The 19,579-nt window shown below is 30.5% G+C and overlaps 1 protein-coding gene and 1 long non-coding RNA gene across 2 annotated transcripts in view; one reads left to right on the top strand and one right to left on the bottom strand.

Annotated features, from left to right (window-relative positions):
• Positions 1 to 14,302, top strand: part of LOC136796985 (uncharacterized) — a 173,561-nt gene extending 159,259 nt beyond the window's left edge. The window contains exon 3 of the long non-coding RNA XR_010844782.1: positions 14,243 to 14,302. This is a non-coding gene — a long non-coding RNA (uncharacterized lncRNA). The remainder of the gene's footprint in view (positions 1 to 14,242) is intronic.
• Positions 14,162 to 19,579, bottom strand: part of LOC106687229 (phospholipase A2 inhibitor beta) — a 58,575-nt gene continuing 53,157 nt past the window's right edge. Inside the window, exons 11-12 of the mRNA XM_014430990.2 lie at positions 17,862 to 17,949; positions 14,162 to 14,357 (exon numbers count right to left, since the gene is read on the bottom strand). Coding sequence (XP_014286476.1) covers positions 14,265 to 14,357; positions 17,862 to 17,949 — 181 coding nt within the window. The 3' untranslated portion in view covers positions 14,162 to 14,264. The remainder of the gene's footprint in view (positions 14,358 to 17,861; positions 17,950 to 19,579) is intronic.

Raw genomic sequence — 19,579 nt, 5'->3', positions numbered from 1 at the left:
TATAATTTATTATTTATATAATTTAATCCTTCCAAAGTATTTTCAGTTTAAGAAATTACGCATTGTTCAAAAGTAGAGGAATATAAAACTGTGAGGAATAGCAAAATATCAGTCCAGCAAACTCTAGTATCATTTTCCTACAAAAGGAAATTCAATCCAGGGATTGAATACAAGATCCTTGTAATGGTTACATATGTAAATAATTTCAACGGGAAAACCTTTTTCAATGTTGACCAGGTAATGGAGATGGCAGCACTTGCGGGGGTAAACAGCCAATCGGATCAGATCCTGCCAACCAGGGCCTCAGCACCTTCTAAGGATGTTTATTTGCATATGTATAGGGTCCAGGACTTAGGGGATCTATCCTTCCTGTATTGGGTTTGGTTAGGGCCACTTGACTCTTCTCACTGGCTGTAGCTATCTGTTGAAGGGTTCGTCACTCATTTTACGTTCTGCCGGATGTGATAATAGAACAAACGTGCTTGGATGGTTTTCGTTGCTATCTATTCCTTAAATGATGGCAGATAATAAAAATTAAATAACATGGAATAAAACTTCGATCATTTTTCTTTTTCTTGGCTATCTATATCTATGTAGCACATCAGCTATAAACTGTGAATATGTCCTTAAAATAAATTCCTCGAAAAAAAAATGTAATTAGTGAACGTTTCTAACACCTTGATGAATTTTCAAAAGTAAAAGTTCGTATTAGATCTTCTTCCCGTTGTAAAGTTTTGTTTTCATTATTATCATTTCTGGTGGCTATGTTATGACATGAACTGCATAAGCTCAAGACTTTAAGGATTCGATTCTTGGACATAAATAGGATTAAAAAATGATTATCCTATTCAAGAAAACCAGATTTTGGTGATAGATATATGATAATAAGATATATACTCGAAGTATCTTTATGCAAAATTTTTACATAAAAATATTACATATTCAATTAAAAGATTAAAAATCAATTCATTTATTTTTTCGATTGCTTCAGTTATATAATATATAATATGTTTTAAAGAAGGCAATACTAACGTACGCTATTTATAACAAAATATTAGGAGCAACCATCATATGTTTTAAGATATATTGTACATCCTATACTTTCTGCCATTGATTGCCATGCAGATCTTGCTATGTATCTGGTATATAAACACGATTATTCTTCCTAATGTGAAAACGTTAGATCAGATATACATTATTTTTTTCAACTCCTGTAGAAACTTTATCGTTTTTTTTTTGTTCTTGATCATGCAATTATCATTTATTTTTTATAAAAGAGAATTACTAATTTTGATTAGTTTTAACTTAAGTGGTTAATTATTCGTTTATATTTCAATAGTATTATTAAGTTTCTATTGTATACATTTATTTTTCTTATTTAGTTAAATATTTTACTAACCCTGCCAACCTTTGGTTTATATGTATATATAATTAACGCTATTGACAATTATATATTTTTTATAGTATAATGTATTAATTCGACTTGCAGAACAGCTGACCCTTTACCTTTCCCTTTTCTCAAACATAAGTAATATATAAAAAAAAATAAATAATTTATTTATTTATTTTTAAACAATTAAATATGAATAAAGGAATATTACACTGAAGTACAAGGGCATAGCGAGGATTAAAACAAGGAGGGGGCATCAGGTTGTGACATTTCCGCAAGGAAAAGGTGAATGAAAAATTATATATAATTATCGTAGTGCTTTATTAGTTATTACAGTTATTTGTTGGATAAATTAATAGTTATTAATTAAATAATTTTTTATTTGTAGGGGGGGGGGGCAGCTGCCCCTTTCTGACCTCCTCTGGGTAAACCAATGCTGTAGTAAATTATAGCAATCTTAACTTTCATTTATAGGAGTACTCATAACAAGCAGAGACTGGCATATTATATACAGGGATAGGAGAATCATTTAGATATTAAATAACAAAATCAAAAACCTGAGGGTCAAGTACAAAGTGTGCAAACTGGCAAATTTGTTTTGCAATTAAAAAAACTGCAAAACGTTAGCAGATGATAACACATTAATTATTTGGAAAAAAAAATAATAGGGTAGACAGAATAGTGTAATTGTGATTATTATTGTAATATATATAATTATAATTATAATTATTGTAGTAATTATAGTTATTGTAATAATTATGATTATAAGAATACTTGTATGATTGTGTGTCACTGTCATATAGGATCTAATATCGCTTAGTCTTGAGAATTTGCCACTTGTGAACCTCTCTCAGATTGAATGATTAAAAGATTCAAGGGATGTGAGTGGTGACGAAGGGCGTATTTTTAGAAACAAGTTAAAATAGTCGCGTATTCTAATTGGTATCAACCTCTTGCCTGATTTCAGAGCATCGTTGCGTGACAGGTCGCACTGTGCAATAAATTATCCGAATGAATATGACAGTTCCCAGCAATCATTTCAGCAATTTCAGTAGACTTCCATATACCCTCCAGGCATTTTCATGTTGACATGAATTTGCTCATCATTGATAATTCAATACGACGACATGAATACGCAGGGATATTATTAGAACTATAATTGAATACTAACCTACGAATTTCCAAACAAGTTATAGAATTCGGAAATCTTATTTAAATACTTTCAACTATAGTAGACGATTTGGACAAATTAATCTTCTTCCAATAACACTATCTAATATAAAAGAAATTTAAGATGCTAAAGAACAACAATAATAAAAATAAAAAAAATTCTAATTTCAATATACTGAACGCAGTTGTAATTTTGAAGAAAGATAGTTGCTGCTGTGTCTAACATTTTTTCTTCATATTTCTAACGAAACGTGTAAAATATTTTTATACCAATGAGTTTGATTAGGAGTGTGGCTAAAGCTATGTTTGTGTGACCTTCCCAAAACTAACAGTTTTGAATATTGGAATTTCATTTAATAAAATGTTATTGATTTGGCGGATCCTCCACCAAAATCATTTCCTGGTATGTTCCCTAGTTTCTGGTTATTCAATAAACATAAATAAATGATAGTATATTTCGTCATAAAAAAAGCTTATTTTTTAGTACAATAATAGTTTTAATTTTTTTTCAAATCCAAGAAAATTATACTACAGTAAAAAAAAAAAAATCCAAAACCGAAAAGAATATGAATTCTTCCACCAATATTATTGTATAATTATTCAATTCAATATTTTGTATAATTCCAAATTTGTTTGCATACTATTTCTTTTCAATTTTATATTTTTCTAAATAATGGTTGTTATCTGATTTGTCGGCTATTGTCCTGATGAAGACCTGAACTCAGGTCGAAGCGTCAGCATAAATTAATATTTTTTGTTTATTTATATTTTTCATTGCTGACCGCACCCCCGACCATTTTCTCCAATCAGTAGTTTATGATAATTTAAAATGATGATATCCAGCGACTCCGAGATTAGAAAAACGAAACAATAACTGATGAAATATATTGTGTTACAAAAATAGATCCGATGAAGAAATATTGATGTGAGCTGCACCAGAGACGTTGGACTGGAAAAGCCCTTTTTGGGGGGCATTATATTTTATAATAACATACTTTATTTAGAATGACTAGCTTAACTTTATTATCGTATTTATATTTTATGTAATAAAATTGATTTTATATGTCTCTTATTTATTTATTACAAACTAATAAAGTTGTAAATCTCATGAGATTTATTTCTCCTCCTTGTAAACATTAATAAATATTGATAGTAGTTATGTTGTATTGATTATTACTAACCATTGTAAGTATAATAAAACCAGCCTAGAAATAAAGTAATAAATACAAAATCAATAAATTACAAGAAATATTATATAGTAATTGTCAACTTGTATAGTTATTGTTTCTTGAACATTCGACGTTTAAACTCTCATACAATTTCACTTCATTCAAAATAGAATTTTATATAATTAGTCTTTCACTCCTTTCCAGTTTTCTCCAATACGTCTCAAACGAATTTGTCTTCATATCAATATTTAATGAAGTGAAATTGTATGAGAACTTAAACTTCGAATTTTCAAGAAACAATAACAATAAATAGGTTATTGTTTCTTGAAAATTCAACATTTAAGCTCTCATAAATTTCACTTCATTAAATATTGATATGAAGACAAATTCGTTTGAGACGTTTTGGAGAATATTGGAAAGAAGTGAAAAACCGATTATATAAAATTCGATTTAGGCAAAAAGTTGTAATTATGTCTCAGATATATTCCCACAAGAAATGCGTAATTTCGGGTCTGTACAACTTTTTATTTTTGGGACAGATTTTATACACACATATTTTTGCGAGATTTCGTTATTTGGAGGAGCTTTAAACGTTTATTTCCCTTATAAACGCATTTTATTTTTTTTTAAATTTTCCGTTTCCTATGCTTCCTATTAACACACCAGTGAATGTACGAAAAAATTGATTTCTACTCTCTCGAGGTTCTAATAGAAATAGATGTTGTTTAGGTTTCTTTTCAAATAAGTTCAGCGTGCCTATTGAATGACCAATTAGCCGTCAACCGATCAATCTGTTTTGTTTTGAGTTACCGCTTAAACTGATCTACAAGTACAATGAACCTTAAAAAAAAAAAAAAAGTTCTCCAGATTTGAAGTGTAAGGACCATTTACTGTCTAAGTAAGCTATTACAAAAAACCTTTTTTGGAATGTGTATAAGAAATGTCCTTGGAGGATCGTAAATGAAAGAGCCTGGTGAGGAAGGAAGGAAGAGGGGACTTCTACACTGTCGATATAGACAACTTGTCAGGCCCAATCATCTCTCATCTCCATCACCCTGCTCAATAATGTTTACTTTATGTATGTTTATGTTTATATTTTAGGGTATTTTTGAAACGAAAGATTCCTAATAAAATTTGTATTCAAGTGATTTAATTTTTTAATGGTAAACTGTTACCCAATTATGTAGTTGTGTAATGAGTTGTAATAATTAATGATTATAACGTTATAATATTATAATTTTTTATAATAATATTTTTGATTTTACAATTAATCTAATAATATAAATTATACATTTCAAATAATTTTAAAGCAGTTTCAACCATACTAGCAATATTGCCAATAGTCGATAGAAGAGTTTTCTTTCGTACACATTTCTTTTAATCTTAAGATGTCTATGAAAAAGTTAGATTAAAATAAAACATTGGCAACAAAAGACTTATTTGTGAGGGAGTGTGTAGCGTTTTAATTGTAACAATCTACAGGTGTTGATCACCAAAAGTCTTCACGCCTTTTTTTAAAATTATTATTATACCACAATCACTTCAGGGCCATATTGCCTTCGTTTCCGAAATTTTTCTTAGACTTTATTTCCTTTATATCCGAAATTTTTAATAGTCTTTATTGTCTTAATTTACGAATTTTGACTTCATTTTAAATGTATAGCTATTGAAAAATGAGAACTTGTGGTAAAATTATGAGTTATTTAGAAATTCGATAAGTTTATCTAAGTATGTTTGCTATCCTGCAGAATTGAATGGAGAACTTCTAATTCATACAAAGATATGATGGAGTCGTATTCTTGGCATTCATTTAAGATGTGTTGTCAGTAATATTTGCCCACATTTGATGTCATTTCAATTTGATTCTCTGATTAATGAGGGCAATGAAGTCATCGACACGCACTTGGCGATGTGAAATTCCTTAATAAATCGCGACCTTTGCTGCCTGGTCAGCCAGTTCGTTACCGGCGATTCCGCAGTGTCCAGGGACCCAAGCAAATCTCTGAAATACCGTTTCTATTCGCGGACTTTAGTGCATAATTGATCTTTTAGTTTAGCGGGTTTGTTGAGAAAATATTTTATAAACTGAGTAGGACAGACAATGAATCCGTACAGATGACGTGTATTTTTTTGCGGGATGAAAAACATTTAAGTTTTTGTAGATTGCAACCATTTCAGCTGTATAGCTGCTGCATATCGGCGACAGAGAGCATATGTATTGTCGATCATTCCACACAATCAAGGCACCAACACCTAATGAGTTCTTAGAGCCGTCAGTATAAATGAAGTCGGCGTCAATAAATTTGTCTTGCAGCCTAATAAATTCATATTTATACCGATATGTCGGTGTTGTACTTTTAGGTAGCCTTGAAAGGGACAGACAAAGTTTGGGGGAGGTAAGTCCACAAGGATAAGGTGGTGAGATTACGGTATCTTGCGAAGTAGGTATTTTTTTGTCTAGACTGGTCAGTAAAGTAGAGACTTTGACATTAAACGATATTTTCTTCATTAAGTCGGTTTGTTGCTGGTTTAGATGCTGTTTATTATGGAAACAGTTCATTCATAGGATGGTTTCTAGCTGAATCGATTTTAGCAAAGTAAATGAGGTCAATTTGTTGTCTCCTTTGGTCGAGCCAGCATTGACGTATAGTCTAGTGACAGGGCTGGAGCTGGAGTCTTGGGTTCGATCGGCACCCCTGCTGGTGTTACCGACCATTTCCAAATGATTAACGGAACGAAGGCAACTTGCTTTTAATTGCTTGATATGTGGAACCCAACTGAGCGCCCTATCGAAAGTCATTCCGAGGTATCTGACAGTGTGAGTGAAAGTAACCGGTAGATTGTTAATGGCCAGAGATGGCTGTCATTTGCTAAAAAGAATAGCAACAGTTTTACTTGTTGAAATTTTAAAGCCATACACTGACGTTATTTAGAGCGGTTTGAACATCTTCTTGTAAGAATATTACGTTTTCCCCCCCTCTATTTAAATAACAAGGTCGTCCGCATAAAGCATACTTTTAACAGGCAGCCCAACCATATTCAATACTCTGTTAAAACAAATACAGAAAAGTGTTAGACTCAAAACACAACCCTGAGGAATTCCATTTGATAAAACGTTACTAATTCTAACTGTATAGCTTCTGGTAAGTAGAAAATTAATAATGAAAGTATATTGTTTCACGCCTTTAAACAAGACCAAACAAACTATCGTAATAGTCGCTGGGTAATATGGATCCCAAATTTGCGCTCTCCATGCAACTCAGTCAAGAATGGTTTGAAGGTAGAACTTGTGCACAAAAACCATATAATCGTACAATGGTTCTCTGAACAGGATCAAATATTGACTAGAATTTCCCAACATTTTTATAGTAATTTTCAGCCTATAAATCAACTCTAAATATACAATTTCACTCGTTTGACTGAATGTTAGAGAGAAAGAAATTTATACCTATACATCAGTTTACTCCAAAACTCTTTTGATATTCGATATTCTGGGGGACATTCCATTTCTATATAATTTATAATATAGAATAACTCTAATTCATTCATTGCTTTGAAATGATAATTTAATTAATTATTATAATAAGAGGTTTTAAGAGACTGGTTCTCATTGGCTGGGAAGGCTGGTGCAACAAGTAGGTGCTCGATATAAAAGCAGGGCACAATATGTGCCATGAGGTCCCTGTAAGAGCACTTTAATGGCCACGCTAGTATAAAGTTATAAGCTTCTTTAAACCCACTCTGCAAACACTATCTCTGTCTCCTCGAAAAAATAAATCCAAAGGGAGAAAAGCATTTTAACAAACGTTTTTCATACTTTTTTTTCATTTAACATCGATTCAAATTGCGCATTTACTTTTATTTCGGTGCTAAAACGTGGAATAAATAGGAATCATATACTCAGATGCAAAGTAAGCCATGATCTAAATTGAAAAGAAAAAGCCTTAAAACGAAATAAACTCGATATTATTCTAAATATGAATAGTAGTTATGGATAAGTAAAAATATGTTATTAGGACTTCACTAATGTTATTAGGTTGTTGGGTTAGCAATTAATAATCGTACAACCTATACAAAAACTACCACGTACCAATCATCTAGTTTCTTCGCATTTCCGTCTACTGTTCTCTCTTCGTACATTCACACTACTCTGTGTCTAATTGTTGTCCATTACGTATACACCACACTAAGCTACATGCTATCAACTTGGTTTATTTTCTGTTAGTTTCATTTGTTTTGATTTTACCCACGGAGTTTGTAGTGTATCTGTACTCAGTCTTTGATTGTAATCGATGAAAATACACAGTTTATTTTATTTATAAATATTCTTATTATTTGTGTTTATGTGTAATTTGTGTATTAATGATTAGTATTTCTAGTTGTGGAATTGCTCAAATCTTGGTGGAAAAAATGTTTATGAACTGGGTTAGAGCGTACCATTCGTGTTTGAATCGGTATGTATTAATTACACTAGTTGTCCGAGCACTCCCTCTTTTGCTAGTACATATTTATAACATTTACGTGGTACATAAAAGGTGGTACTAGGTTTTAGATAAGTTCGGAAATCCTACAACCGCTAATGACTAATTACCTAATTATCTGTTATTTCCCAGATACAAACCTCCTACTTACGTAAGACATCTTTTCGAATCCCTTAAGAAAGCTTTTAATGAATATGGGTATAGATGATACACAGATTGTATAAAAATCATCAAATAAACTTTACCGGTTTTTCACTCCACTAAAAAGATAAAATAAATAAAACCCTTAGTTCAACTTTAATTTATATAATTAATTGCCTTCACTGTCCTAATTTGTATATTATTGTGACTCTAAACCTTAAAAATAGGATGTACCAATACCCAAATTCCCGCCCTAGATATAAAAACAAAAATAAAGGATAAAAAGAAGTAAATACACCCAAAGAAAAATATTGCTTTGACTTAAACATAAATATGATTTTGAGCTTTCTTTATTTAACATAAAGAAAGCTTAGAACAAAATAATAAAATACCTCCAGCCACATTATATTTAAGATAACTTCAATAGTGTTTGTTTAGATCTGGCATTCCGGAATCTAGTGTATGGGGAAGTAATGTCTGGAACCAAATTAAAGTATTTCACATCGAATGTGGTTTTGTTTGAAGATAAAAGAGAGATTGAAATTACAGAAGACATTGAGAGGAGGATGATAAATTGTAGATAGGGAGGTAAGCCTAAGAGGATTTCTTTTTTTCGTATTCTCTTATGGAATAAAATATTAAGTAACACTTACAAATATGAAAACATATACAATTAGTGCTCTGCTTCCCCAATGAGGATAAAATATTGTTTGGATTTAGATGATGGGAAATAATTTGTGTGGTCACCTTCGGGCTGTGTGCTACGCTCTACGGCCTGCTTTGTTGAATATCTTTTCTTGTTTAGGGCATGTAACTGCGTGAGGACAGGGGAGAGGTCACTGGCAAGTCTACAGGTTCAAACTCGTGAGCTCGTTGGCAACAATGCCAATGTTTCTTGAGACCCATATGAAATTTAAGAAATTACCTTGTTCTGTTAACTTAAGTGAAAAGATTGGACAAGAAGACGCGACAATTGTTCTTTACACTCAACAGATAGTGTTTTTTTTGTCCATGCAGCATTTTTTTAGGTTGATTAAGAGTCCGAGATGGGTTCTGAGTTTCAGGCTTCGGCAACGGAATTGCATTAAGTTTTGTTATAGCCAAAGTGATTATTTCTGACAAAAGAAGTCTTGGGTTTGGTTTCAGCCGAAAATGTTAAGGGAATTGGGATCGGAAAATATATTTGTATTTGGGATGATTTTTTTTACTGAAATAATTTGGAAACATAATTTTTTATCTTTTAAATGATAGAGGAGGTAGGCCTGCTTCAGAGCTAATGCTGTACGTAGAGTAGAATTACAGAGTATAGAACAGTGATCAATGAAATTCTGCTGCCGTTGTCTTCTCATATTCTCAGCAACTCTAGATTGCTGGAGATATTGCGACTGTATTCTGTTGAAGAATCAGGACCACCTGAAGTCATGTCTGCTTTATATAGCTGTTGACCAATGATAGATCAACTTCCATATAGCCTACCATATATAAGGAAGATCTAGCCTGTCAAAGTTCTATATCCTACATAAAGCTGGAAATTATCAGCATGGGCTTCAGTCTTAGCGATAAGGGTGGGCTACTTACGTTGTAAGCCACTGCACCTTGAACTGCTGTTAGGAATTTTTTTTATTTGATTTTGATGAAATAATCTATCGATTCTATTTACAGTTAACGAAGCAATTAACTATTTCTTGCGAATCAGGGGAAATCTACTGCGATCAGGACATTGTTTTACCATGATTTGGAATGATTAAAATTTGTTTCTTTTCGTACAGGGTGTTGCCCCTCACATTTCACAACCGTATATCAGTAATGGCCTTGGCATTGTTTGGTAAATAAGATTGGTGGTATCTTGTTTTAACTCAAAGGTTCTATTAAATATAGGATACAGCATTCATATTCTTGCGTAGGTTTGAGTTCATTCGGTATTGGCGATGAAGATTCCAAGTGAAGTGATGAGGTAATCTTCACGGGGAGGACTCCATTGCAATACTTCACCTTTGAGTATCAGTTGGTGGAAAGACTATACTAAAAAATAAATTGTAAATCCGCATTTATACTATTATAATGAAACAAAGAACCAAGATGTCTTTTTGTAACCGATTCCAGCAATTTTCCAAAGATGGGTAAGAAACTTATGGGCCTATAGCACCTGGCATCCTGTTAGCGTTCTTACCTTGTGAATTAATACTTGTCCAAATTTCTACCATGTATCAGGAAAGTATTCAGTACGTAGACAACTATTAAAAATTGATGCAATAAAAAAAGGCAGTTTTTATGTATTACTTATTTATAGCTATAACTAGTATCAAGTCATGACAAGGACTTTTCTTCACTTAGAGCCTCCTAAACAGTTCCAGAAATTTCACATTTAAGGGGCTGTTTTAAATACTCGTCGATTTCATAATTTTCTAAATGCGCTTCTATTTCGCATAATGCTGGAGAAAGTTTTGTTGAAATAATCTGCAAACGATTCCCTTTTTTTCTGCTTCAGTTGTGATGAATTCATCGTTTCCTACCAAAGTGGAAATGTCCTCATATTTATCTAAGGTGTGTATTCTTCCATGGAGATTGGTCCTTTGGTTCTAAATCTTTTACATACCTTTGATATTTGGAATGAACCCAATAATTATTTCAAAAATTAAACATTTATTTTAATTATTATGTTGGAAATGATTACGGGGTAGAAGAAAGTTTTCTTTGATTTAATAAAGTATTTGAATTAATTTCGTTTTCAGTTAAAAGTTATTTACTTAGCACTTTTGAAACGTATTGTAATTAAGTGAAGCTGTTTTTATACCTCTTGGGAAATAGACGTAATTTCTTGATCATTTTAGATTTCTAAACAGGGTAAAATTGAAAAATAAATATATTCATTTTCTATTCAGTTTATTTTATAGTTTGTTTTGTTTTTTTTTAGCTTTAGGTATTGTGGCCTCTTTCACGGTTTCTAAATTCCAACAAAATTTGGATTATATTAGTCATTTTTTTTTTATTGGCTCTATCTTTTTTTGTTCCAGACTTAAGGTGCAAATGTACTTCGAAATTAAATATTCCATTGCACTTACTAAGTGAGAACTAAAGCCGTCGGCAAGATAAGGACTGACTACTCCTGGTTTGTTGGATAGGAAGTTGGGCAGCCGGTCCTAAGTCTATTTGACAGCTGAATTCAAATCGAAATCAGTAAATGGTCGGTAACGAAGCAGGCAGGATGGATATTGGTGTGGGCCTCCTCACGCTAAGTCCCTTAATTGGGGTCTTCATTAAGTGCCAGTGTCCTGCTATTGTTCTCAGTCCGCTGGATCCTCTGTCTCATTCTGGTCTCGAGTGTCATTAGTGAGCCTCACCATAGAGGAAAAAGTCATTCCTTAATACTCGGAACTAAATTATATATCGTAATGTTTTTGTAATCTAACAAGGCTTGGTATTCTTGTTTTCTTTTGTTGAAATTTTCGTTTAATCTAGCAATATTTTAATTATATATATTCAGAAGATGGTTATTACATATATTTTCTAATAGTAACTTTTTTTTTGACGTATTTTTCCTGAATATAACGGACTTTCATGCTGTATAGAAGGTTATCAGGAGAATATGGTGGTGTATTTCAAATTCGTTTTATAAAGCCTAGAAAATGTTTGTGATGAGGTGTTTTGGGAATGTATGAAACATATATCTTTATTCTGCTACTTTGGCGCTTGGCGTGGTCACCTTCGGGTCAAATGGGCTGTAATTCGGTATGTATGATTGTTTTTGTTTAAAAAAAGAGGTGAAGCTGATTTTCAGTCAAAACATCAGCCAGTCATTATGTATTTTTTAGTGGATTTTGTCGAAATGTAGCTTATATTTCTGACGTTAGGATTAAATTAATTTCTACAAATATTAAATAAATTCTTGCAATGGTTATTCTGAAATTAAAGTTCGAAAAATTACATCAAAGTTTTTATTATTTATTGAGAAGTATTAGAATCTGCCCTAACCTTGGGTAATAAGTAATAGTGATGAATGATTATATTCATAACAAAATTAAAAAAAAAAATAATAATAATAAAATTAAAGAAAATTATAAAAACATTATAGATGACTAAAAAGAACATAATCAATCTATGTATAGAGTTGGCTAATAGGTCCTTTCGGATTTTGTATTCATGTTTTGTTTATAATCCGTCACATCTTTCAGATGCAATTAATCCCAATAGAGGATTGTTTATCCTATTTGTAATAAGTAAACAGTTATGTGTGTTGTTCAGCTGAGAAGATGCACGGAAATATCCTGCATTATTGGCATATTTCGTTTTGTTACTTCAAAAAAGGAAAGCAAGCTGCAGAGGTACATAAAAAACATGGGGGTCTATGGGGATAATGCCTTAACAGAGCGCACGTTCCAAAATTGGTTTGCCAAGTTTCGAGGAGGGAATTTTGACATAAACATGTAATTCCTTGGTTAGCTTATTATTATTATTATTATATTGCATTGTACCTAAATTAAAATCATTAACTTTTTCCTACAGTTCCACTAGCAACAAAAATTTATCACTTGCATATTTTCTCTTAATATAATTCTACCACAAAGCCCACCGATGATAGTTTTCTGAACAAACCGGTTCCTTTGTGGCTCGTCTTCTAGATATCATGAAGTCGGTAATAGTGGTCTATAAAATCAGATTAAAGAAGGTAACCTCTGTGGGCCCAGCTCCTCCTCATCATCCCGATGTCGATGGAGCAATCGTAGGATCAAAACAGCCTAATTTAATTTATATATATTAAAGTTTCACTGCGAGTTGTTTATATAATACTTTATATTTTGTTAAAATATATTTAACAGAATTATATTTTATCAGAATTATTTTGGGCACTTTGTGATAGTAATTTCCTACAGTATCCTCATTTTTTCAAAAACAATGTTCTTCTATCCTCATAAAACATAAAGCAAAAAGGTTTTCGTTAACATTTGGTTGTATTTCTCCATTTTTGGGACAATAATGTAATTCGTATCTTCTTGCGTATAACTAATATCATTTCTACACTGTTTGTGTCAATGATTACATTTATAATTCTGTTATTTCATCTTGTTTTATACTTGAAAAAAATTACTTTCACAAATTACCCAAAATAAATAGAAAAATATTCATAGAAGTGAGCAAAGATCTTTGAAGTCGGGAAAGTTGATAGGTAACATGTTTAATAATAAAATAAATTGTAGTAGAAAACAATTATTTTTTATTCTTAAATAAAACAAATTTGATCCTTTTTTTTCTCTCAACTTTATTCTTTACACCTTTTCCAACGTTTCGACCCTCAGGTCATTCTCAAGGATACCTTCATATTGATGGTTTTAAGTTGCAAATGTGAATGAAGGAAGGAAGAAAAGTTTTTAAAAAAGGTTTAAATCTAGGAAAAAGTTATTTAGAAAAGGTTATATGGGTAAAGGCAATTAGCCTGGATTATTAAGATTTGAAAAAAAGAAAATGACATCAATATGAAGGTATCCTTGAGAATGACCTGAGGGTCGAAACGTTGGAAAAGGTGTAAAGAATAAAGTTGAGAGAAAAAAAAGGTTCAAATTTGTTTTATTTAAGGATAAACTAAACCACTCTCAAACCAGAAAATATAAAATAATTAATCTAATTATTTTTTATATAAACAAAAAAAAATTCTTCAATAAGGTCGCCTTTCGTTATGGGTAAGATTGAATTTCAAAGTGCAGATATAATGTGCAAAGGTAAAGGAGAGACATAAATGAATAAAAACGATGTGCCAATAATTAAAACTGTTATTATTACTAACCTAATTGTTAATATAACTAACACTGGGATTTTCCTGTCTACTCACTCACTGTGACGTCTAGTGATAGTGAAATTTATAATACTTAACACTTTATTTAGTATTAAATTTACAGTCTTTGTATGACTACATATGAGCTATCTGTTCGAGAAAAAGATACTCCTTTGGTATAGCGCTAGGACTGCTAGTGGCAGATCGTCAGAGCTCTCGCACAATTCTTCTCTATTTATCTAGAACAGAAAATACACTGAAGTGAACAGAGCAGCAACGTTATGAACATTAGAGGTATTCAAGTATCCAATATTTATATTTTAAATCATTTATAACATACTGATCTGGAAATTGTAGTTAATTAGAAAGCTAGTTGCGCTATGTCATTTGTTGTCCTTTATTGAACCTTCTTTTAAACTCAATATTGGGATCGGTTTAATTTAAAACATTAATTCATAGCGAATTTGAAAACAAGATTGGGGGTAATTATTTTTTTTTAAAGTATAATATTTATACTAAATATAAATATAATACAATATACAATTAAATAAATCAAATGGTATCCTTATTAAGTCTCAACATTCTTTATTAGTAGATTTTCTATTGATAGAATAGGATTTTGTATTAATTGACTTTTTCATAGGTTGATTTTGACTTGAATTTGATGACCAAGGCAAAAACATTTTTAGCGTGTAAAACATTTTTTTTAAAATTTTGATGTGAGAATTTATATTTATGGTATGGTATATTATTAATAATAATTTTGTTTTTTAAAATTGTTACAAATTAATAAATAATAAGCAGTTAAATATTTAGATTGTCCTTGAGGATGGCTGAATTGGCCGAAACGTTGGACTATTGATATAATAAAGAATGTTGAAACTTGATAAGGATGCCATTTAATTTATTTAATAGATAAATATCAGTCTCTAGAACTTGAATAAATTATATAAAATAATATAATATATAAATATAATATACTATAATATAATACTATGGAAGGTTAAATACTTCTCATGTGAAATTTTCAACACATAGTCGGATTAGGAGAACACTAGGATATCTTAATGTTTTTTTTTAAACTGATTTGAATTCTATTAATACATGATGTTCTAAGATGTATGCAAAGACCTACAGAATCGACACTTACTCTATTTATTAATTATTACAGTTTATTTTGTTTTGTTTTTTAATCTCGAATTTTTATTCTTAAACTGCTATGCCACGTAAATCTATTCCTCCCAATAATTTGTAGTATGAGACACTTTCACGAAAAGCAACAGTTTGATGTCAAGCCTGTAGGTTTAACCCACTAGACCCAATTTTAACTTTTGCAAATGAAAAAATGGGAATAAAATTTTTTTTTGAACAGCCAATTTGTCGTTAACCATCTGTGTCATTGACCTTCTCTAATTTCATAATCTCAATGAGGTTTTACACTTGGTAGAATCACAGAATGCTTTCTCATAGCACTTTATTACACCTGTTGAGATTCGGTCGATGAAATTTTCACATTTTGAAGTTAATTTCTCTCGAAAACCAAGAGTAAAATTGGTTATTACTTATGTTTTTGGATTTTTTGCAAATTCTTTCTCAAAAGTACCCTTTTTCCAAACTAATTTCACTTCTTCAGAAATAAGAAGGAAAGATTGAAAAATAGACAAATAATAGTTGAGGGAGATTAACAAGCATGAACCTGTATTTTACTGGTTATTGTAAAAACAATATTTGATTTTTATGAAACAAACCTTTATATAAATTAAAAACAATGTTGTATGTAAGAACGATTTAGTTGAAGCAAACCTTCACTGACTGAAAATAAAACTAAAACCTCGCAGCACATTAGCCTCAAAAATAACCAACTTTACTATTTTTTTTAAAAATAAATATATATGAAGTAACTTTATCTAACAACTATTTACTTCTCAAACACCAAACTTAAATAAATGATGAAGTAAAACATAAAAATATTTGAATCTCTAGAAGAAAAAAATGTTAATGTTGTATAAACGTAACAATGGTCGAAATTGGGTTGAAGTCATTTCTACTAACTTTTATTAATTATTTACCGTATAAATAATTTATATCTGGAGTCGCAATTTGTTCTTCAAGGACCTATCTCTGCCGTAGCATCCTGAGATATGAACTACTCCTTCACCGACAAAGACTTTTTTGAACATCCACGGAGAGTATCAACCCGATGATGAGATAGCTATCATCAGATCAGACCTGCGCATATCACCTGATGTCTACCTGCTATCTCAAGATTTATGCAGTTGCTGCTTCAGTATTACTCAAAGCTTTTCGGTAACTTTCTGTACAACTGCTTTCTTATGATGGGTGTTTGTTATGGTATGAAATTGATATTCGTCATATAATATAGATATATGTATAAAACCTATAATCAAAATGGAGTCAATTCAAGTAATATTCCAAAGTTTTACTGTAATCCATAATGGAGTAGTCAACACAGGGTTAGTTGGTTGTAAATGGTGGGATTGTAGCTTTTATTTTTATTTCTTGTATCATCGATGTTGGGGAGAAAATATGTAAGCAAAAAATTATATGAATCCAACATCGACAGAACTTGATGGTAGGTAAAAAGTTCTGAACTTTTAGAAATGGTCTTATTTTTATTAGCCTGCAATCGATAGACTGTACTTGCGGTAACAATGTCAACTAATTTTGAGTCCTGTGAGGGCCTATCAATTTGAGGTGAAGTTTTTAGCTTTTAATATTTATTTAATAGCATTTAGGGTCAGTTTAATATAGATTGTAAATAGTTACTATGAGGGATTAGTCAAAATCATGAAGGTTTATATTAACCTTTATGAGTTCCAGTGGTTTTTGACGTGTGACAGAATTTAGTTATGCCAGAAAGCATACAAAGCATTCATGCTGTCTGGGTTAATCTAAAATCACTAATTCCATCTTTATACTTTCTTTCATCTTTTCAATACCTATTCTGAAGCAAGAGACTGACTGTTTTTTTTTCTAACAAATACTTACCCTCAATGTAAAACGACATTTTTTTTTAACCTGGAATAACAATTCCCTCTCTCCTCCAAATAAAAATATTAATAAAATAAGACAATTGCTTATGACAAGTTAGTTGATTCTCTGGGCCAGACTTCCCTTCAGGTCATATCTATGAACTTTTTTCTTCCATGTATTTTTTCTTTTCTTTGAACTTAAATTTTTTTTTTAAACATAACCTTATAAGTTTTTAATGTCAAACAAAAATTTATAAAAAAAAATACAAGTCGATTTTTAACCCACTAATACTATGGATTGCGTTGTTATGATAGTTCAAAACGTTTCTTTTAGTTTCTCAAAAAGTTTTCCAAGAACATAAATCAGCAACCGCTAGGAATTAAACCCGAAAGTGTTTAAAGTTTTTAACCAGAAGCTAGAAAAGAAAAACAAAAAAGTTAATGGAGAAAAAAATAAACTTACTAAACATTGCATAGTTCTTCTCTCCACGTATGTTTGAAATAATCTAACATTCACTAAACATTTATATATAACATGTTAAAAATACAGCATATATCATTATGAAGTTTTTTTTTTGGAAAAACAGTTCTTTAGAACAATAATACCTGTTAACTGTAGCTATAACTGTTACAAAAGTTTACAAATTAACCATTTCCTACTGGACTCCCAGAAACTCGGGTCCCGTAGCATTTACTACTTTTGCTACGTTGTTAATTTGGCTTGTGAAATTTATATTTTATGTTGTTTACCTCATCAATAGCCCGACCACCGAGCTCTCCTGGACCAAGGCAGGTCGGCTCCATATCCCATATTTTCTCTTTGTTGTCCTTCAGCCACCTGAAAAGAATGCAGATGGGATATTTAATGCTAAGTTTGTATAGACCGAACATCTGAGATACATGAAATAATGACCTCTTATTAAAATTAATCAAAATCAGGGTCATATTTATCTAATTGGTCCACTAGCCCCAATTCTAGGAGTGCTCACTTACAAATTTATTTATGGTTTTATCCTCATAATAAATTAATTTTTAAGTTAGTTATAATTATTATAAACCTTTATATTTTGTTAATATATAATATTTTATACAATTTTAGAAATAAATTTATATTAATAGGTGAATATTTTCATTATTAGCACATTGACTGCCAACGCCAAAATATCTTACTGTTTTTGTCTTTGCTAGTAAATCCAACTACAAGTCTTTTTGTAATTTTTTATATTGCCATATTTTTGATAAGAAGTATTAGTAAGTATAGTGGAATGTGGGTGTTAAAAAAACATAAAACAAGATAATAAAAACTATAAGATAAATTATATTTGAGGTGCTAGGCAAGATCAAACTTCGAGTTACCTCATAGTCGGTAAATTAACGAACCCGAACAGTGAAGGCTCTAAGAGTTGCTTTTATTATGAAGGAAAATGTTATATTACCATTGAAATATAATTTACAGGAACAAGGAAGAATTACATTTAAAATGTTTTGAGATTAAGTAGAATTTCCTAGCCATTGTTATTATTTTGTCCTCACCTTACTTAATTGTTATAATTTGTTTTGTTTTTTTATGTATTCCAAACTACATAAATTTCCTATTTTTTAAATCTCAAGTTTATCTCCCAAGTAATAACAATGTAGGGCTCACTGCAATGAAATTTGGATATACAGAGGGACATAAAGAAAACAGAAAAATGTGAATGAAAATTTATAAATATAATAAATAACATTAAAATGTTTATAATTATAATTTGTTATTATTATAATAATAATTATAAGTTGAAAAAAAACTGATTTTAAATTTTAAAATCATTTTTAGCTACAATTTTTTTTATTTTAGAATACATAGAGCACTAAAGAAAAATAAAAAAAAAATAAAGTAGAACCTATATTTAGTCAGGAATATAAAAAAAAAAATGTTGCAACTGAGATGAAAAATTTCAACATATTAAGTAAAGTAAGGAAAATATATGAATAACCACTAATCAATTTGGCCTAATTTCAAAACATTTTAGATTTGTGAAGGGCTATAAATTAGTGAAGTGATTGTATATATAGTTTAATATTTAATTATTTTGTAAATGTATGAATAATTTTTTATTAAAGTACAATGTGATATTTATTGATTTTAACTGGATATGAATTATAAATATTTTTATTTTTAGAAGTTGATAATGAGCAGAAGTGCGTGCAAGAAACGTTGGTATGACATAAAGTATAGAGAATTAAGATAAAGTCTAAAAATTCTGAAAAGAAAAATAATACAGTTTTAAAAACAAATTATCACTATATATTCAAAAGAAGAAAATACCCTTTAATGTCTATTCTTCAAAAATACACTATAAATAAATAAAATATTACTGTAATCAAAAATCTATAGGAAAACATCAGTTTTGTGTTGTTATTACATCTCATGGTTAATTTCAGCTTTCACAATTATGTGTTTAAACACCACATAAACATTCGTTATA

The sequence above is a fragment of the Halyomorpha halys genome, unplaced genomic scaffold (genome assembly GCF_000696795.3).
Source record: "Halyomorpha halys isolate HHAL.00 unplaced genomic scaffold, Hhal_1.1 Scaffold932.1, whole genome shotgun sequence".
In the NCBI taxonomy this organism is placed as follows: Eukaryota; Metazoa; Arthropoda; class Insecta; order Hemiptera; family Pentatomidae; genus Halyomorpha; species Halyomorpha halys.
Note: the sequence above shows the minus strand (reverse complement) of the source record. Positions and strands in the feature narration are given on the sequence as shown.